General features: G+C 51.9%; 2 protein-coding genes across 13 annotated transcripts in view; one reads left to right on the top strand and one right to left on the bottom strand.

Annotated features, from left to right (window-relative positions):
* The first annotated feature begins 586 nt into the window (after window positions 1-586).
* Window positions 587-18649, top strand: Rnf215 (ring finger protein 215). Of its 8 annotated transcripts, XM_048798226.1 has the most exons (10): window positions 590-987; window positions 1255-1398; window positions 1853-1924; window positions 2007-2092; window positions 2520-2676; window positions 5426-5545; window positions 5622-5765; window positions 6021-6123; window positions 17804-17874; window positions 18174-18649. In XM_048798226.1, the coding sequence occupies exons 1-10, from the start codon at window positions 700-702 to the stop codon at window positions 18189-18191; spliced, it is 1203 nt and encodes a 400-aa protein (XP_048654183.1). In that variant the 5' UTR covers window positions 590-699; the 3' UTR covers window positions 18192-18649. The 8 variants fall into 8 exon arrangements, with proteins under 8 accessions (XP_048654185.1, XP_048654184.1, XP_048654181.1 ...); XM_048798224.1 differs by having other exon boundaries at window positions 588-987; window positions 5429-5545; window positions 17804-18649; XM_048798223.1 differs by having other exon boundaries at window positions 589-987; window positions 17804-18649.
* The window catches only part of Ccdc157 (coiled-coil domain containing 157), a 13935-nt gene continuing 1551 nt past the window's right edge, over window positions 7883-20266 (bottom strand). Inside the window, exons 1-11 of one of the 5 annotated variants that reach the window (XM_048798219.1) lie at window positions 19069-19124; window positions 15926-16184; window positions 13719-13890; window positions 12384-13029; window positions 11622-11699; window positions 11076-11266; window positions 10308-10484; window positions 9979-10147; window positions 8797-8936; window positions 8321-8409; window positions 7883-8232 (exon numbers count right to left, since the gene is read on the bottom strand). In XM_048798219.1, the coding sequence (XP_048654176.1) occupies window positions 7983-8232; window positions 8321-8409; window positions 8797-8936; window positions 9979-10147; window positions 10308-10484; window positions 11076-11266; window positions 11622-11699; window positions 12384-13029; window positions 13719-13890; window positions 15926-16173 (2160 nt within the window). In that variant the 5' untranslated portion in view covers window positions 16174-16184; window positions 19069-19124 and the 3' untranslated portion in view covers window positions 7883-7982. Of the gene's footprint in view, window positions 8233-8320; window positions 8410-8796; window positions 9297-9978; window positions 10148-10307; window positions 10485-11075; window positions 11267-11621; window positions 11700-12383; window positions 13030-13718; window positions 13891-15925; window positions 16185-19068; window positions 19125-20266 lie in introns of those variants that run through there. The other 4 variants (XM_015504888.2, XM_048798218.1, XM_048798220.1 and 1 more) reach the window with 4 other exon arrangements.

Below are 20266 nucleotides of genomic sequence, written 5' to 3'. Positions count from 1 at the left end.
GGGCAGTCTTGATTTTTGTCAAGCCCATTTCACAGATGAAGTAAGTGACGAAAGTGACCCGCCTCTTTGCCCCACCAAGGATCTGTGTGCTTGGGCTAGCCCCGCGCCCTCCAGTCCCTCTTCCTGTCCGCCGGGGACCCTTCCATCTGCTACCCATGTCAATTTCTGTCTTCTGCCCTTTGATCAGATGGGGATAAACCTAGGGAAGAGCGGGTGTTAACATGATCCTGGCCACACTATGGGCCTCCACAGAGCAAGGGCCAAGACCCACAACCCCAAATGTCCCTCGCTGCCGTCCTTCTCAGGCCCTGATTGCGATTCTGCCTCTCCGGATTACCCTTTCCAATTATCTCCCTCGGTCTACCCTGCGCCAGACTGGACTGTCTGACAATATTGCTGGCTGGCCAACGCTTGGTCTTTCGCACTCGCGCCTGGAAACCAGGACCCGGGCTCCGCCCCCTTTCAGCTTCCGGCCTCCGGGGCCGGGACTCTCCTCAGTCACAAGGGGGCGCGCGCGGCCCAATTAGGGCACGGAGCTTCCAGGACCCGTGCCACCCCTCTCGGCGCCCCGCCCCGTCCGGCCGTGGCCCCGCCCCTCCCTACGTCCCGCCCGGTCCGGCCGCGGCGTAGCTCTCTCAGCTATCCCCGCCGCGCCTGGGACCCCAGGTCCCTAGACTTGCGAGCGCGCCGGGTTCAGCCATGGGGCCCACCGTTCGCCCCTCGCTGAAGTCGCCTCCGACCCCGCCACCTCCGCCAGCCCCGTCGCCGCTGCTACTGCTGCTGCCTCTGCTGCCGCTGTGGCTGGGCCTGGCGGGGCCCGGGGCCGCGGCTGACGGCAGCGAGCCGGCCGCTCGAGTGGGGCGGGGCGGAGCCCGCGCAGTGCGGGTGGACGTGAGGCTGCCGCGGCAGGACGCTCTGGTCCTGGAGGGCGTCAGGATCGGCTCCGAAGCCGAGCCGGCGCCCCAGCTGGGGGGCCGCCTGCTGCTGGTGAGCGCGCCTCGCCCAAACCTCCCATCTGATACCCCGCTATAGACCCCGCATCCAGAACTCACCTTCACCCTGGACCAAACCGAGCTGACAGCCCAGCGCTCCCAGCCCAGGCTTCCTAGTCCCCCAGCATTCAGGCTTCCCAAAACTTATATACTTCTGCAATCTCGTTCCCAGACCCTGACCTTGTATTTTCTGTAGCCGACCCTTCCACCTCTCTTTTCCACCTTTCCCTGCCTTCCTCTTCTCATGGCCCTTGCTATACAGATGGACATCGTGGATGCTGAGCAAGAGGTGCCGGTAGAAGGCTGGATCGCAGTGGCATATGTGGGCAAGGAGCAGGCAGCTCAATTTCACCAGGAGAATAAGGGCAGTGGGCCGCAGGCCTGTCCCAAGGCCCTGGTCCAGCAGGTGCAGAGGGTGTATGTGTGTGTGGGGGGGGGGGGCTGGAGGAAATGGTCCTCCAGCATCTGCTAGTGCCAGGCTACCACATGGCTTTTAAGGAGCTTTCAGAGACGCCATGAGCATGCATGGGTCCCCTGTTTGGAGAATTAAAGTAGTATGGTGTTGAAGCAAGGAGGTGGAGGGAGACAGGAAACTGGACCAGGCTCTAGAAGCAGGTGATGGGAATCTGGGTTGGGGTGGGGGGACTGCCTTGCTCAGTCCAGGGAAAGGACTAGGATTTTGAATTCTATAGAGCCGAAGGAATGAGAGTTTCCTCCCTTGACTTCAAGGAGCTTATGGCTAGTCTATCCAGAGGGAACACTCACTGCAGAGCAAGGAGCTAAGAGCAGCTGGGGCCACAGGTGTTGAGACAGGTGTGTGGCAGGGTATATGCTAGCTTCCCACCTCTGTCCTCTTGCAGATGCAACGGGCCCTCTTCCTGGGAGCCTCTGCCCTACTGCTCCTCATCCTGAACCACAACGTGGTCCGAGAGGTAAACTGGAGTAGGCTCTGAGGGTGAGCAGGTTGGGGTAAGAGCAACAACCAAGGCCTGCTGACCTCCCTGTTCCCTACAGCTGGACATATCCCAACTTCTGCTCAGACCTGTGATTGTCCTCCATTATTCTTCCAATGTCACCAAGCTGTTGGAGGCACTGCTGCAGTGAGTTGGGGTTTGACCTCAAAGGACTGGGCCTAGAAGCCTGGGTGTGGAGTGTTCTGGCTCTCCCAGAGGGTTCTCAGAAACAGGACTTAATCTGTTCACCTTAAGACTGTGCTCTCCCTGGCTGAAAAATGGGGGAGGAAATAGGATGGACACATGGGGCCTGGAGGGAGGGGGTGGCTTTATGGGCAGAGAAGACTGGTCCCAGCAAGGAAGAAACAGGATACCTAATTGATGTGCTCTTCCTTGGTATGAGGTGAAAACTAGAAAAATCAACAGCCAGGAAAGGCCTGAGAGCCAAAGTGGAAAGCCTATAGGAATGACATTTTGGTATATCCATGCAGGAATAGGGTGGGTGAATGAGTGAGTCTGGGCCTTTTTTCCCAAGGGCCCTTCTGCCTGCCCCCTATGTGACTTTCCTTCCTAGGAGGACCCAAGCCACAGCTGAGATCACCAGTGGAGAATCCCTGTCAGCCAACATCGAGTGGAAGCTGACCCTATGGACCACCTGCAGCCTCTCCAAGGATAGTTATGGAGGATGGCAGGACTTGGTATGCCTGGGAGGCAGTCGTGCCCAGGAGCAGGTAAGTCAGGTGGGGCCACATATATGCCTTGTCTTAAAAATCCTGTGGCCGCTCCTTGCCTTGATGACAAGGATAGCCCTTTTTACCTCACAGGGCTTATGTGTTTAGTGACATGGTACTGTGGGCTTTCAGTGACACATCTGGCCCAGGGGCATGTGTAGTTAATTTAGCTCTTGCCATGATCCTCCTACCCGGTAGCCTTCCTTGGCTTTCCATTATCTTCATAACAAAGTTCTGACTCCTTAGCCTGGATTTCATAGCCCTCATCACTTATCTGTTTTTCGAGTCTTCTGTTTATACTATGGCTACACTGTGCCAGTCACTGAGCTCCTGCCTCTGGGGCTTGTCCATGCTTGACCTTGGGCATTGATACCCTTTTTCTTCATCTTCATATGTCTGGCAGAACCTTCCCAGCTCATCTTGCCTGCCTGCTTGAGAAAGCTCTTTACACTCTCTGTTCAGCCACAGCTGTGCTTTGCCAACCTTTTACAGGCTTTTAGGATAACCCACATGCAGGTGTTGGGGAGCATGTGTTTCTCCTGGTGGCCAGTTTTGCCTCTCGGTTTCCTGATGTTTGGTATTCTCTTGGGTTGGGGGTGTAGTTCAGTAGTAGAGTACTTGCCTAGCACGCCCAAGACTCTGGATCCAAGTCCCAGAACTGCAAAAAGAAAGTATATCCTCTCCTTAAACATATCTGGAGCCCCTGCTTTGTCTAGTGTGCACACTAAGTAGCTTCAAGTCAGATAGGCTTGGATTCAAATTTTGGCTCCAAAACCTTAGCTGAGTGATTACAGACCTAGTATTTAACATCTCTGGGCTCATGTTCCTCATTTGGGAACAGGGACAGTATACTGTTGATTTTTCAACTTTGGCCATACTGCTTTTATGGGTTGTGCCCATTATAATTGTTGGGTGGCCAGGGTAATTGGGGTGTCAAGGGTAACTGGTCAGACATTTCAGCTTGCTAGCCTGATGGGCTATTCTGTAGTGGCCACTCAGCAAATCCTGCCACATGTCACTCTGTCTCAGCATAGTATGGGACACAGAACTAGGCAGGTCCAACTCTGGGCTTGTAGGGCCCAGTCCTGGAGGTAGATATGCCAGAGATGCTCTGTCAGATATCTCTGCTGGGATGCCATGCTGGTAGTAGCATAGGACCTTCCAGGTCATAGCAAGGTCACCTGAGCTCAACTTAGGGAGCTTTAGGAGAGCTTCCTGGATCAGGTGCCAGCACCCCACTGCAACTGGAGAGGAGATATAGGCAGGCTCACAAATACCTCTTGGTAGTATTCCCCAGAGTGCCCCTGTCTCAAGCAAGAACATCTCATGGCATTAGTAGCCCCCAGCCTGGTCTAGAGTGATGGCCTTTAACCATCAAATTACTTCTTAGCCCCTCTCCTCTGCCATGGTGGAAGTTTAACTTCAACATTGGTTGGGAAAGAACATGAAGGCACAGAGCTGTTAGGAATGCCAACAGCTTTTAAATGAATGTTTATTAATAAGAACACATATCCAGGCTGTGTGAAATAGCATGCCTGCATGGAAGAGGATGATGTCTGTCTTACTCTGCCACATCATTTCCTGAGCCAGCTTCTCAGTGATCAAAGACTAGTAGCCAAGAGGTAGAAGCTAAGTTAAGGTCAATGTTCTTCCCCCAGCAGCTCTGAGGCCCCACAGGTTTTATAGTGGTCTTTCAGTCATGTTTCCCAGCACATTCATTCCATGACTAGGAGAGGCACTGAGGATATAGTGTGACCATGTCAGAAGTGGTTCCTCCCACCAACAGGGAGCTTGTGGACCACCGAGGGCAGCAGCAAGGAAACACGTGATTAAAGTGACATGAGGAGGGCTGAGCAGGTGGAGATCAGAAGGGAATATCACCCCAGTGGTGCAAGAAATGGGGTCCAGCTAGGTGCAGTGGTGTACCCTATAATCCCAGTGGCTCAGGAGGCAGAGGCAGGAGGATTGCAAGTTCAAAGCCAGCCTCAACAACTTAGTGAGGCCCTAAGCAACTCAGTGAAATCCTGTCTCAAAATAAAAAAGGGCTGGGGATGTGGCTCAGTGGGTAAGCACTCCTGGGTTCATTCTCTGGTATCCTCCACCCCCTCAAAAAAGAAAAGGGGTCCAAAGGCACACTATTTCAGGGGAAGGGTAAGGAAGAATAGTTTCTGAGACGGGGAGCAGTACATGTGTGGAAGGGCACAAACATGGAAGGAGCGAGGAGTATGGAACAAGGAGAGAGTCAGTGGGTAAAGGAGGAAACTGTGCTATGGGGTCAAGTTTGCAGGTGAGATCCCCTGTCTGTGGGTGGGAAATGGGTGGGCAAGGTTGAGGACCAAAAGGTCATGGGATGGAGGAGGGGTGCATGAGACCTCTAGGAGAGCAAAGCAACAAAGCTCTGGGGCTGGCTTCAAGATCGAGCATGTGAATGTTCAGCCTGGATGGAGGGGAGTGGGAGATGGCAGTGCCTGAGAAAGCAGTCCAGGAGGATGTGCAAGATGAGAATGGGTAGAACTATGCTGGGGACAGATATGGCTTTCCTTGCAACTGGGTGAAGCAAACATAGCTGGGGGTAGATCCTGAGGATCATCCAGGTAGGAGGGATGGAGGCTTCAGAAGAGGAAGCCAGGAGCCTGGGGGGACACAAAGGCCTCCAGGGCATGTCACCTGGCTGGTCTCTGGCCGTGGATATTCCTAGGGAAGAGTGTGGGGCAGCTCCAGCGCCCTTGACACCCACCTCCCTCCCCAGAAGCCTCTGCAGCAGCTGTGGAATGCCATTCTGCTAGTGGCCATGCTCCTGTGCACAGGCCTTGTGGTCCAGGCCCAGCGACAGGCATCTCGGCAGAGCCAACAGGAGCCCAGCGGCCAGGTGGGAGCCAGACTGAGGGAGCCCTGGTGCCCACAGACCTTGGGCCTGCAAGACTGTGGTTGTCCTCTCTTGACAGGTGGACCTGTTCAAGCGGCGTATAGTGCGGAGACTGGCATCCCTTAAGACCCGGCGCTGCCGTCTCAGCAGGGTAGCGCAGGGCCACCCAGAGCTGGTCACTGAGACCTGTGCTGTGTGTCTGGACTACTTCTGCAACAAACAGGTGAGTGTCCTGGGCAGGATCAGCTGAACTTGGCTTCCTCTACCATATTCCTGAGAGACCTGGAACCACCCCAACCAGGACTTTCTCTTCCCAGCCCCTAACCAGGGCTTCAAAAAGCAGAACTGGGATGGAGAGGGTGGTAGGCAGGCCCCAGGGGGTTTTGGTTCCCCAGTTCGGGTGAGGGTTATAGGCCTGGGGCCCCCCTTATGGAATCCTGTCCCTGTAGCTTGAGCCCATTTTCCCCTTCCCTTGTAGTGGCTCCGGGTACTGCCCTGTAAGCATGAGTTCCATCGAGACTGTGTGGACCCCTGGCTGATACTCCAGCAGACTTGTCCGCTGTGCAAATTCAATGTCCTAGGTGAGCATCAGGGGGTGGGGCCCTTGGCTGACCCCTTCTATCTGACCTACCTGATGCCTTTCTCCATGTTCTTTCTCCTTCCCTGCAGGGAACCACTACTCAGATGACTAGCTGGGGATTCTGGATGTGGGATGGAACCTTCCCACCTGTACCCTGAGATAGGACAGCCTGGACTTCTGGGACAGGACAGTGGGGTGGACAGGACTGCCAGTCCTGTGGATGAAGGAAGGATATGGGTCCCACTGTGACCTTGCTGGGAAGAAGGGTCCTGCAGCCCCCAGGACAAGGATGCAAGCCAGGACCCACCACACAAGGGAGACAGGTCACTCTGGGATCTTTATAATCCTGGGACATCTGTGTCTGCCCTTGTCACAGGTAGCTCTGAGGACCCTGGGGAAAGAGAATGTGGGGCCCAGTGCTGCTGTCCCCAGCCCCAGGAGCTCTCAGTGTCCCTGAGGCTACAGAGGCTGGGTTTTATGCTTATTTATTGGGGGGTGGATTAAGGGAAAAGTTCTCTGACCTTTGGACACCCTGACCTAACCGTGTTTCAGAATATGTCTTGGTCAAGGCTGTGATGTTAAACCCAGAGACGACTCTACTGCTTGCTGCCCTCAATCTTGGGCACTGGGAGCCATGGGTCCTGCTGCTTGTTCAGCTGGGCTCCCTTCCTGTGCCTGGCTAGGACCAGAGGCCTCAGAAACCATCCAGTCCTGTTCTTGGTTGGGCTGTGTATTGCTGATCAGGATACTTGAAGCCACAGGATAAAAGTGGAACATTTTCCAAGGGCATCCATTTTTTAAGAGTTGGGGTAGGGAAGTTTTAATAGTAAAATAAATGTGGATATATTTTAATATGTAAAATTTGTGTGAATGTTGCTGGTGGTAGGTGGAATTCTCACATGGCTCCTAAGGTCCCCCCCATTCCTACCTTGTCATGAACATGCCTTGTATTGTCTCTGGAATGGCGACTCTTAAGGGATTTTACTCCTATGATTAGCTTATGTTATATGCACAGTTGACTTTAAGGTAGGGAAAGCACTCAAGTGAGTCTGACCTTGACTTGGGCCTGTTAAAAGCAGAGTTTGCTCTGGCTGGTAGAAGAAAAAAGGAAGTCAGACACTTGATACCTGAAGGGGATTCAATACAGGGGACATTGCTGCTGACTTGAGGGGCTAAGTATCCAAAGTCCTGGCCCTGCCTTTGGTGGCTCTCCTGAAGCTCTGACTTCCAGGACTTAGAGAAATCCTTCATAACCAATTCTTAAAGGCATGGAGTTCCTCCATGAATGAATGCCTAGTGTTCTTGGGTCCTTAATGCCCCAGACCCAGGATCAGAGCCACGGTGGGAGGCTGAAGGCACTGCTGCACTCTGCTTGCCTCAGTGAGCCCTGAGCCAGCATCCTAGCCTCTGACTCATTGCTTGCCTCAGATGCCCTCACTGGTCTTTCCCCTGTACATCCCCCACACCCTGATCTTCCTCTTTGTAGGTGCCTGGACTACTTCTGCAACAAAGAGAAGACAGAGACCAGGTTTACCCCTTGGTACTTGCTGTGAGAATAGTAAGATTTCTTCACCTGGCCCAGGTGCTAGAAGCTTCTCTTTGTGATGTGCTCTCCTTTCCCCAAGTCTATCAAGAGGGAGTCGGGAAGCTCCCTGCCTACTGATGGCCCACAGTGCCAGGTCTCTGCTCGCTGAAGACCTGCATGGTGTGGCCTCAGCCTCCAGTCTGGGCAGGGAAGGAAGGACTCTTTGTCCAGTTTAGCCATTCTGTGAGGCCAAGATCATCTTGGTTAGATGGCTGGGCCTTTATTTCATTGGGAGTTGCCAGCTACTTGTCCTCTATCCCCACCTCTGCCACAGCCTACAAGGGTGGTTCCTGGGGCTGGTTTGCAGTACCCGCCTGGCCCCGGCTTGGTGACAGTCTCCTCCTCAGCTTGGCCAAGGTCCGGATGGGGTTCTGGGTACAGATGGCAGAGTGGGTCATGTCCTCCAGGGAGGATTTGTTGGGCCAGGTGGAGGGCTGCCGAGGTGGGGATGCTCGAGACTGGCCTGGCAGAGTCCTGCCTGCACTGCTTGTCCTGCTGCCAGGAGGGTGCCACCTGCCTAGAGGCCTGAGGGAAGACAAGATCACAAAATCCCCTGTGAGCAAGGGGGTCTATACCACTCCATCTGTCCTACATTTGACAAAGACTCACTCACCCTGGGGATGTACTCTGGGCCTGGGCCCGGGATGCTGCTCCTTGGGTTCCCTTGCTGGGAGGGGACCAGAGCTGGTCCTGTGGAATCATCTGTAAAGAAGGCCAAGCTCTGTACCCTGCCCACTGTACAAAGAGGGTGTCTTAGTAGGGACAGGGAGGGAAAGCCTGAACTCATAGTCCCTTCCACTAAGTGGTATGACCTAGGAAGCTGTCCAGGGCTTTCCTCAGCAGCAAACCCTCAGGCAGGCAGTATATATGGGAAGGTTCCTCTGACATTTGATGGTATTAAAGTCTCTAAGGGGATTTGGAGATAGAGGACACTGGAACTTTAACATCCTCACACCTTGAGTGAAGTTTCACAAAAGCACTGCTTAAATACCAAATGAAGATGGCTTTCAGCAGGCTCCCAGGCAACCTGAAGATATCAATGGGTAGAGGCCTCCTCTAAGTCCCAAAGGGTCACCCTCTCAGACCCACCTTGAGGGCCCCCTGCTGGGCAACCTCATGGATTTTGGACAGCATTGACTGGAGCCGCCCGTTCTCCTCCTGCAGGACCTGGATGCGGATGTCATTGGCCTGCACCTGCCTCTCCATGTCATCTGTGACGTTGCCAGAGTCTGTGGAGACATGATATCTGGGACCCCACCACATTGGGTCTGCCTCTTGTGTCCAATGGGACAGGACATAACAGGACAGGCTTGGGGCTAGGCAATGCACTGTGCTTTCCATCCATTGCATTTCATTCTCCTAGGTAGGGCCTTGTTCGAATTCACAATGATTTGGCAAAAAAATGAAAGAGTGGATCTCTTATCTCCAGCACCACAAAAGGGAAAGAGAGAATCCCTTCCAAGGTCACCTGTTTTTGTTGTGCCAGAAATACAGTGAGTTTGTCCTAAGAATCATTCAGGCAGCCCTGGATGAGTCACAAGAATTCAGCTTGGATGTTCTTTCCCATGCTTGCTTCCAGCTGTGTAAACCTGGGAAAGTTATTGCCCACTTTGATTTCTGGTTTCCTGGTTTGAAAAAAGGAGCTATCTGCCCTCAGAAGGGCCTGGCACTTAATGCTCAGAAATGATGACTTATAATGATCAGCTAAATTACAATGCATCTTCCCGAGAGCTCTGTGACAGGATTCACCTCCAGAGTCTTAGAGGGCTGTAGGGGCTGAGAGGAGAAAAGAACCCCAGTTTGCCTGACACTTAATCCTGTGCCAATGTGGGTACATAGCACTCCTGAGCATGGGGTCTAGGACTTTGGAGAGTGGGGGGACTGTGTCATTGGAACCAGCTCTGTAGTATGGTTTGGGAAGAGACCAGAAAGGGGGACACAGAAAAGCTGAGCAAGGACTGGCACGTGATGTGTGAAAACCATGCACTACAGGCAGCTAGATCCATTTCTAGATTCTGCTGTAGCAACCATAGGCAGTCACCTCACCTCTGGGTTTCCATGTCTCCTCTACACAAAGGGGTGGACAACACATGAAGCATGTTATGTGTTGTCATGGTGACTCTAAGGGCTGCACTTCTAGCTGTCACACCTTCCCCACTACCACGTACATTGTGGACTGGGGGAGTTGCAGGCCCAGTGTCCTGCCAAGGTGAGTCTTTAGTTGCCCACTCAGGCCCAACAATGTCTTTGGCAGCATTCCTAGGGCCCTACTTGGGATCTGGGCCTCCATGGGCTTGTGTAGGTCAGGAAAGGCCACCAGCAGCCGCTCTCGCTCCCTCAGCTCCGCCAACTCCCGTTGCAGTTCTGAGATGGTCAGTTGCAGATCTGTTGTCACCTGCTCCATGTCCTGCTTCTCCCGCTGCAGGCTCTGCAGTAGCTCCTGGGGCAGGGAGAGGTTCAGATCTGGTCCCAGGATGGCTCCCCTAGGGTCACTGCCCCACCTCCAGACATAGGACAGGCCCACAGACACTTAACAGGTTAGAGGTTTCTCTGATGAAAGGGAAGCTTCCCCCCCCCGGTCTCACCCTGCCCATTTTCACCTGCTGGGCCTGGAGCTGGCACTGTCCCTGCTCCCTCTGGCTCTGCAGGTTCTGTAGCTGCTCCTCCACCTGGGCTCGTTGGGCCTCGGCCTCTTCCAGACTGCCCCGTAGCTCCTCACGCTCCTGGTCCAGGATGTCCAGCTGCTGTAGCAGGGCCCGCTGTTTGGCTTGCAGGGACTAGGTGAGAAGGAAGGGCAGGGAGGCTGTGAGGTCCACCAGTCTAGGTCAACATGGGACTAGTATCTACAACCCTCCCAGTTCCTTCCCTTGTGCCATGAGTCTGTGTACAGGGGTCTGTGCACATACATAGAGGGAAAGTGGGCAGAGGGGAGACAGCAGACATGTACACCCAACCAGATCCAGTTCAAGTCCCCAGCTTGCAGACCCTCCACCCTTGTAAGGCAATTGGCTGACCCTGGAAGCCTTCCCTCCCACACATTTTTTTCAGTCATACACAGTCCCTACTAGAAGAGGAATTCTGGCAAATAGACTTCTCTTCTTTTCCTCCAGTGTCATATCAGCCTGTCATTGAAATCCTTATTGCCTGACTTGCACTGACTGTAAAGCAGTGAGAACCACTGTTAGTGTGCTGAGTCTGGCTCTGCCTCTTAGCTGTACAGCCTGGGAAGCTTCCTTAATCTCACTGAGCCTCAGTTTCCCCATGCATGAATGGGAATGACAGGAATATGTACTGCCTACTATTGTGGAAGGGAGTAAGAACAAAAGGACTGCAAAGCCTGAAGCCCAGTGCCTGGTTGAGGGCCTTACCTCCTGATGGCGAACCATGCTGTCGACACGGGCCTTCTCCTTGTCCAGCTCTGTGCTGGCCCAGCGGATCTGCTGGCCAGCACTGTCCAGCCGCCCTGCCAGCAGCTGTACCTGCTCCTCCAGCTGCTGCACCTGCCTTTCAGCCACTGCCCTGCGCTCACTTTCCTCCTGCAGCTGCTGGGTCTTTGCTTCTGCAGGATCCAGAGAACAAGCATGTGTTGGGGGGGAGGGGTAGGGCACTGGAGCCTTTGGGAGGGAGACCCTGGACTACCTCTGACCCAAGGGGAGGTCACATTATGTCTCTGGGCTTGTGTTCTCAGCCACAACATGCAGCTCTGGACCCCAATGAGGTGGGTCTAGAAAACAGAGACACTTTCTGGGTAGGAGGTAGTACCCCAACTCAGGTCATCGCCCAACAGTGTGGATGGTCAGGTACACCCTCCCTTTCTCTTTGCCCCAGAAGCTCAGGGAACAGAGATGGAGGATGCTTGTACAGTCACTACTGGATTGAGATATGGCATGGTAACATGCAATGGGGTTCCTTACCCATTGCCTGCATGGACTCCTGTCGCTGCTTCAGCTCCTCTTCTAGGGTGGCCACCTTTGTTTTTAGGTCACATGTTTCTAGAGCAGCAGAGAGAGAGGTCCTTCAAAGGGTCTTTTGGGACTAGCCAGCAGCCCACATACACAATGCATGCTGCAGAGCAGAGGCAGCCATGCAGTGTGGAAGAGGCCACCAGAGGTTGCCAAAGAAGCCCTGGGGAGATGCTTGAGCCCCCAACCTGCTTCTCACTGGCTGGCTGCTGTGTGCCTATACCTCTCTGGGCCTTGGTGCCTTCCATGGAGGTAATGGTGAGGCTTGGACTTGCCCCAGTTCCTCAGGCTTCAAACCATCAGAGGATACTGAGAAGCTCCTGCTGGGAGCTGTATCTCTTTGGTCAAAGCCAGAGAGACTGCTCCACTAAGGGGGAAATACTAGGGGAACAAGTTCCCCAGAAGTAACCCTCAATGACCTCCAGGAGAGCAAGTGGATTAATATCTTAGCTCCCTCCCCTTCTGATGGGACTACTCTGAGGCACATGTGCCATCCATTATCTCCTGGTGTTCCCCAGTGGGACTGAGCTCTAGCTGCTCACAGTGTCACCAGCTGGATGGACATGCTCTTCTTTGCTACCTTCTCCTCCTTGCCTACTCCCCAGGCCAGGTTCCTTCCACGCAAGCTGTGTCAGGGTCTACTTCAGAAAGTGCCCATGGCAAGACTTTAGCAGAGCCCATGGGCACTGAATATCCAGCCTTTGGGATACAGACCTGCAAGTAAATGCTGCCTGTCACACTCCTGCTGGGCCATGTGCTGCTCAGCCTCTTCTGCCCGCCGCTGCCGCTCGCCCTGCTCCTGCTTCAGGGCATGCTCCAGCTTGCCCACCTGCTTCCTCAGTCCATCCTTCTGTCCTTCAGCCTCCTCCAGTTGGGCCCTAAGGGGCCCAACAAGCTGAGTGAGAGTGCTCACATGCTTACTGAGGCGTGCCAGGTCTTTGCTCTGCTCTGTTGCCCAGTGGCCCATGGTGGCAGCTGGTAGTGGCCTGAGCCCCATGCTGTCCTGTACCAGCTGCTGGAACTGACCCAAGGATGAGGGCAAGTTCTGGCTCTGACACAGGCTGATGACCACTTTGCCCACTTCCCAAAGGCTGCCCTGGACACTGGTACATGCATCACAGGGTACCAGCGCTGTCTCGATAGTCTGGGACTGGACGCTTTTGGTGTTCTTGGATGTCCCAGCTGGATACCTCAAGGAGACTCTGACAGGGATTCTCTGTGGCCCTTGGTAGGTATGGGTCAAGCCTGCTGTTGGGGAGGGAGGCTTGATGAACTTGGCAGTCATACATTCAGGGATCCTGGCTGGCTCACCCTTGGCTGTGGGCTTAGAGATGGGAGTCTCTCCTTGTTTTGCCCTTTTCTGGGGTTATAAAAAGAAAGGGAAAGCAGGTGAGAGAGAAATGGGCCTGGGAAGTGACCAGTTCCCTGGGGATGTTCTGTAACAGCCTTGCCCCAATGCTCAGACTCTCAAATGATATCTGACAAAACAGGAATAAGAGAAAATGTGACTTTTCCTGTGACTCAGCTTACTAAGCCCAGGCTTCCTTTCTTCTGCCCCCACCCTCACCCCAAATTTGATGTGATGATATACGTGGTATTGGGAGGGTAACAGTGACAGGAACAGCAGCCAATTACTGGGCCCTTGCTTGCTGTCATGTCACTATCACCATTCATTTAATTTCTTCCTCCTCATGGTGACAGATGTCCTTCCCTACAGGATGGTTTGGAGGACTATGGGACAACCCATACCACATGGGGCCTCATCTTAGCCCTACTGTACAGATGAACAAACTTAGAGTCTGAATAGGTAGGATTTTCCTGAAGTCCCATGGCGTAAATGGCAGAGCCAGGAAGCACAGATATGACCAAAGCCTACATTCTTAACTGCTATGCCATGTGGGCCTTGACTGGGAGGCTGCAGAGTTTACCCTGCTCCCTGTGAGCAGTAGGGAGTCAATGAAGGATGCAGTGCACACAGTGGCACACTAGGAAGCTGAAGTTGAGGCAGGGTATGAGGGGCATCACCATTGGGGGCTGGGGCCCATTCACCTGGCCAGCCACCTGCTGGTAGAGCATGCCCAGCCTTAGCAGGCTATTCCAGAAGCGTCGTACTGTGAGCCCTACGGACATGCAGGGCCCTGCAGCCTGGGCAGGGGGCATTGTCTGACCTGAGCCAAGGTTCTCCAGGTAGCTGGCGCAGCTCTGAAGTAGCAGCAGGAGCCTGTAGGCAGAGATGCCACGGTGGGCCAGGATCAAGATGGGCTAGTGTGCCCTCACACCACACAACTGGCAGCTTCAGACTCTGGGAAAGCGGCCCAGGCATCAGGAACTTGGAGAGTCTCTGAATCTGCTGCTGGGTCAGCTTCAATGACAACTCAGTGGCCACTGTCTCCAAGAAGCCCTCCCTGGCCCCCAGCTCGGCTCAGGGGCCTCTTAGGAGCCTCCTGGTGGCAGCCCTTCTGCCTGGCTGTTCCCCCAACTTGATCAGGGAACTCAGGGAGGCCAGCCTGGCTACATATAAGGTATAGTCTGAGTGCCTGGAAGTTCTGGGTGAGCAACTGCCTTATATCAAGTGCCCTAGAACCTTTACGGATGACACAGCTGAGACCCCAAGAAGTCAAGGGCCCTCCACAGCCACAGGGTGAGCAGGGCAGGAAAGATGCACAGTGCAGCCTCCTGAGTGTAGTCAGGGGCTTCTCCCACAGGCTGACCTACTTTTGTGACAAGGGAGACTTGGGATGAGGTCTCTGTGCTAATTTCCAAGTTCAAAATTAGAGGCAGGCATTAATTTAAGAAAAAAGGGGTGTTGGAAAAATAAGTTTACATTTGCATGAATATGGAGTTATTTAAAAGGTATTGTATTCACAGCATATGCAGGAAGATAAGAGACCTTTTCTTATTTCAGATGCAGGAAGGGTATCCCAAACCCCTGGGGTCTGGGGAGGAGATGCCAACTGCTTCCTGGCCTTGCCCCATTTGTATCTTGGGGACAGTGGTGCCTGGCATTGTGCCAAGCAGCAATGGGGAATGGGGACACATCTGGAAAGAGGGTAGAACATGGCCTTGGCACAGCAATCTGTGCCCAGACAGACTCTAATGGTGGAAGACGCTGTGCTGTCTTCATCCTTAGCTCTGATTCCATTCCTTGAAATGACCTGAGTACCTCTAAATGCCACACTGGGGGCTAGAGGTCAGGGTTCCCAGGCAAGTCTGAGTCTGAGGTCCAGTGGTCTCTGGCAGGAGTTACTTTTATATACACAGGGGCCCAAAGGAAGCTCCAGTTAATGTGGCCTGAAGTGGGTAGGGGGGCATTTCAGTAACAACTTCACAGAGAAGGAATGGGTAAACAGAGCTTTGATAGATGAGAGGGGCAGACCAGCAGGGAATGGGTAGAGCACTCTGAACAGGGGGATAATGCGTAATGCACAGTCACAGAAGAAGGAAGGTGTGTTCTAGACTCATATTTATCTGGCTTCTTATAGGTTACAAATGGTGCTTTCTTACCTACAGCTCCACCAGGTCTCAGAGTAGTAATCCTGCCTTCTCTGTTTCCAGGTGAGTCATGCTGCAACATCCCTGCTGCCTGTCAGGCCCCCATGGCTTTACTGTCATATAAGGTTTTTGAGTACCAAGAGCCTAGGTTGCAATTTCCAGGAAGGCTAATGACCACATTAATTTTTTTAATTGTTGTTATTTTGTATGTGTGTGTGCTGGGGATGGAACCCAGGGCCTCACACATGCTAGGCCAATAGGCTCTACCACTGAGCTACATCCCCAGACCAGTCATGCTAACTTTAATGACAGTGTAGAAGTGGTGGGGGCTATAGGGAATCCACTAGCCTTTTCCCAGCAGGACCAGGAAGTGGAAAAACATCCCATGTCTGGCCTTGTGATGTGTAGAGGGAACAATACAGCCCACAAGACACCAGGAAAAAGAGCCTGGGATGGAAACTCTGAGCGATAGCTAAGGAGTCCCAGACACAGAAACCCTGAGACAGTGGTGAACCAAGGACTGAAAGGGGTAGGTGGTAACTCCCTGACAATGGAGGCAATAGGACAGCATAGCACTGAACACAATAAAAGATGAGGTCATTTCAAGGGTCCTGAGCTGATATAGCCCCTGACAGGTACTCAGTCAATGGTGATTACTTTTACCCATGTCCTCACCACCTCTAAAAGGGGTTCCTACAGCTGCAACTGGTATAAGGGGCAGATGCTAGCATCCAGGGATGTCCAGATTCTACCAAGGCCCTCACCTGTCAATGACCAGCTCTAGCAGCACTGCATGGGACAGCTGCGTGAATTCGGGATCATCTGGCACATGGTCATAGTGTTCCAGCAGGGCCACCATGTCGAGGTCACAGGCCACACGGTCAGGGAACTTCCAGGAGGGGAAGCGCACAGGCCCAGCACGTGAGAACACATCCACAATAGCACCCTGCAGATCAGTGAGGTCCTTGCGCAGGCTGTCCATGCAGGACTGGCTGCCCAGCAGATGTGCCATCCCCACAGCTCCTGAGGTGGGCAGAGAGAAACCCTGTTAGTCAAAGTTAGGTTATTGCTGCTGAAGGAATCTTTGGAAAACCCTAATCTGCCTGGTTGCTTCTCAGCCAAAATTCTGGCCCTGACCTTGGGGAGAAGTCTGTTCCCAATCCCTGAGTAACAGACTTTTCAGGACCTGGTTATGGGTGGCCTGGCCAGCCTCCCTCTCATCCACCCAACCCTGTACCCACCCTACCTATCCCATTATTTCTCAAGTACTTCCTGAAAGCCTGCAAGTGCTGGGCCCAAATGTTGGGTGTATACAGCTGTGAACAGGAATGTGTTTATCACCCTTCCCTCCTAGGTAAAACTCTCAAACAGGGATATGGACAATTTAAAGAGTTATAGCTATACCATGACAGGGAGTGCTGGGATATACCAGACCACTGCCATCTCCTGCCTAGACTAATGCAGCAGCTTCTGGCAGTCCTACAATTTTATCTGCTGCTGTAATTTGATCAACTTTGGCTTAAGAGATCTGCACCAAACTCTATCTGACCACATCAGCTGGCCAACAACCCTTCAGGACTCCCTATGGCTCTATGGCCCTTGGGAGAAGGCCATATTCTCCCAAGGGCCATAGAATGGCCGCATTCCTCACCTCATAGTCTACCCTGCCATATTCCACTCCTTCCACCATCAGCTGTGAGCAGCAGTCATGTGCCCTGCACACTCATTTCTGAATCCTTGCTCATCTGTCCCAGTCTGAATCATGTTTCTCCATCGGATTCCTGTCACCTAGCTAACTCCTTTCATCCTTGAGGGTCCCTGGGTATCACCTCCTCCAGGAAGGCTACCCAAAGTACCCTCCAGGCTGGGTTAGATAATCCCAAATCAGCCCTGATCCCTCACTGCTGTAACAGCCTCCTCTCTGTGTCAATAGTCATTGTGGTATCTTCAGCATGGTCAACTGGGGCCTTGCCCATTGGCAAATGAATAATTGAGAACTGAATAAAGAAAAAAAATCACATAAGAAATTTAAAATGCACTGACTTTGGGGAAAAATAAGGTCTGAAGTGTAAGAGATGAAAACCTGGAAACTTGTATGGAGACCTATTCTAACCAACCTTGCTCTTCCTGGCTTCATGGCCTCAAGCAAGTCACAACAGCTAGCACTGAGGACTGGAACACTTCCTGGTCTCATCACCCAGAATGTGCCCATATCTCATACTTCCTCTAGATAAGATACTTCCCTCAGATTTCTACCCCTATGTCCCCTCCTCAGGAAAGCCCTCCAGAACCCCAGGCTGAGTGAGGTCCTCTGTTATACATTGTTTTTAGCACCCTGTCTTTTTCTTCCAAGCATATGCCACCACCAGAATGGAATCATTAAATATCTGTATGTAACAGTTGTCTGTCTCCCTGTGTGTAGACCTTGTCCTTTGAGTATGACCTGACCAGTTGGGCTGAGGCCTGAGGACCAGTTCGTTCACAGGTGCTGGGAAGCTCAGGTACCTGAGGATGATACTCCACAGCTGAAGGGAACTCAGTCTCCAAGAGAACTGGGCTCTGCCCTCACCTCTCACATGTGTCTGCCTATAGAGCTGGAGTGACCCACTGAGTCTGGTTCTTATACTCTGGGTCTCATTCAGTTGCCTGGCTTTCCTGTATTTGCTGCAAGACTGGCCTCAAGCTGCCCTTCAGTACCTGGGAATGGATGAAGGTAAGAGTGAGTGAGTGCACAGTCAGGCAGGGGTTCCTGGGGTGGGTTGGAAGCTATCTAGGAAGAAGGCGCTGGAGAAATGGGGTGAAAGGGTGGGTGGGATGCATGCTTTGAGCCTAAACACAATGGGTGTGCTTCAATAGTACTAGCTTTTATTAAACAGACTACTGTGCACTACTTCACTGAATTTCCCTCCTTTACATAGAAAAGGAAACCTAGGCTCTGGGAAGCTAAGAGGCTAGCCTAAGGTCTCCTAGGGAGCTGGGATTCTGAATCTAACATCTCTATTCTTTCCTTAGGCCATGCTCTTTCAATAGCAGCAGTGTCTAAGATAAATACAATGCAAGGTACATATGGGGTTTAGATTTTGTACTTGCCACTTATGGGGTACAGGAACCCTATCTCAAAATATGGCATCTTGGAAACTGAGAAGCAGAAGCAGGAAAGCCTTCTCACCTTCCCTTCATCTTTCTTCCCTAAAATGGGCCATACAACCTAGAGAGGTCATTCAATGACCTCCTCCTTCCCTTCTCTCCTAAAGACCTGGTGTGACAGTTGTCCTCTCCTATATAGCAGATTGGGAAAGAATGTCACACAGGAATGACAAGAAAAATATGAACAAATAGTCCTTGCTAAGTGCCTCCCTTTTTGTCCTATCATACTGTGATATCAGGATGATTGTGAATGAAAATACACAGATGTCTTGGTGTCTTTGGGTCTTCACTTCTAAAGCCTTCACTTTATTAAATAAATTGGTATGCTCTTCTATTGCTAATTTGTCTTTGTTATAGGGTCCTCAGCCAAAACCCTTGTGATGGGTAAGGAAAAGATATTACCTTTTCTCTCCTATACCACATTAAGAAGAGTAAAAAAAAAGTGGTGAATTAATTTTAACAACATTTCTTTACTTGAATATACTCAAAACATTATTTCAACATGAACTCAACATACAATTAAGACTTTTTTTTTTTCACATTTTAAAAATTAAGTCAGCCGGGCGTGGTGGCACACACCTGTAATCCCAGTGGCTTGGGAGGCTGAGACAGGAGAATAGGCCGGCCTCAGCAACAGTGAGAAGCTAAGCAACTCAGTGAGACCCTATCTCTAAATAAAATACAAAACAGGGCTAGGGATGTGGCTCAGTGGTTGAGTACCCCTGAGTTCAATGCCCAGTACACACACAAAAAAAGTCACCTGCCGGGCGTGGTGGCACACGCCTGTAATCCCAGCAACTCAGGAGGATGAGGAAGGAGAATCTTGAGTTCAAAGCCAACCTCAGCAGATTAGCAAGGCACTTAGCAACTCAGTGAGACCCTGTCTCTAAATAAAATATAAAAAAGGGCTGGAGATGTGGTTCAGTGGTTAAGTACCCCTGGGTTCAATCCCCTGTACAAAAACAAAAAATAAAAATAAAGTTACCTAGTGTCTATTTGACCTTTATTTACAGAGCATCTCAATTTGCATCAGACAGTATTCCATGCTTAAAAGCCATATGGGCTGGCAATTACAGTTTTGTACAATGCAGATGTAGAGGATAGGATGCTGCATTCATTCAGCAAACAGGGACTAAGTATCCATACTGCTATGTCCTGTATCAAGACTAGGGACAGTGGTGCATACCTGTAATTCCAGCAACTTAGAAGGCTAAGGCAGGAGGATTGCAAGTGTGAGGCCAGCCTGGGCAACTTAGTGAGACCCTGTCTCAAAATAAAAAAATGAACCAGGGTTATCTTAATGGTAGAGCATCCCTAGGGTCAATCCTCAGTATGGGGTCAAGGGGGGGAGACAAGAAACAGAGCAGGACATACAGATACCTGTCCTCCAGGAAACAATATGTCTGAGGGTCTCTGAGGGTAAACTTGGGTGTGTCAGATTCACTCACAGGCTAGGAAGATGCATACATGTGTTGCTTTGGCAACTGCCTCTTGGGAGATAATGCTGCCTAAGAGATTTTATGTCCCTAAGGAGTGAAGTGGAAACAGAGGGGAAAAACAGACTGCAACATTTGAGTTTCCTTCCTGGAATGAGCATGAAGGAGATAAAGAAAGCAAAAAGCCCCAACTCAGGAGGAAGCAAATTCAGGGGTAAAGGTCCTAGAACTCATGAGCTTTCTGGTGAAGGTACCAAAAAACACAGGTCTGTTCACCATCAAATTACTACAGCAGCCATCTCAGGTCATCTTGGATACCAACTCCCATTAGATTCTGGTTCAGATAAGCAGCAGCAAAAGCTAAAGCATTAAGAATATCCAAGGTTGGGCTGGGCTGATATAGCTCAGTGGTGGAGTGGTGGAGTGCTTGCATTGCATGCACAAGGCCCTGGATTAACCCCAGCACGAGAGAGAGAGAGAGAGAGAGAGAGAGAGAGAGAGAGAGAGAGAGAGAGAGAGAGA

Source organism: Marmota marmota, unplaced genomic scaffold (assembly GCF_001458135.2).
Source record: "Marmota marmota marmota unplaced genomic scaffold, marMar, whole genome shotgun sequence".
Classification (NCBI taxonomy): Eukaryota; Metazoa; Chordata; class Mammalia; order Rodentia; family Sciuridae; genus Marmota; species Marmota marmota.
Note: the sequence above shows the minus strand (reverse complement) of the source record. Positions and strands in the feature narration are given on the sequence as shown.

Coding starts and splice junctions, on each gene's coding strand:
- Rnf215 (XM_048798223.1), top strand. CDS start 700: ATGGGGCCCACCGTTCGCCCCTCGCTGAAGTCGCCTCCGACCCCGCCA. Junction 988..1,254: donor TGGGGGGCCGCCTGCTGCTG/GTGAGCGCGCCT, acceptor CTTGCTATACAG/ATGGACATCGTGGATGCTGA. Junction 2,093..2,519: donor CTGTTGGAGGCACTGCTGCA/GTGAGTTGGGGT, acceptor TTTCCTTCCTAG/GAGGACCCAAGCCACAGCTG.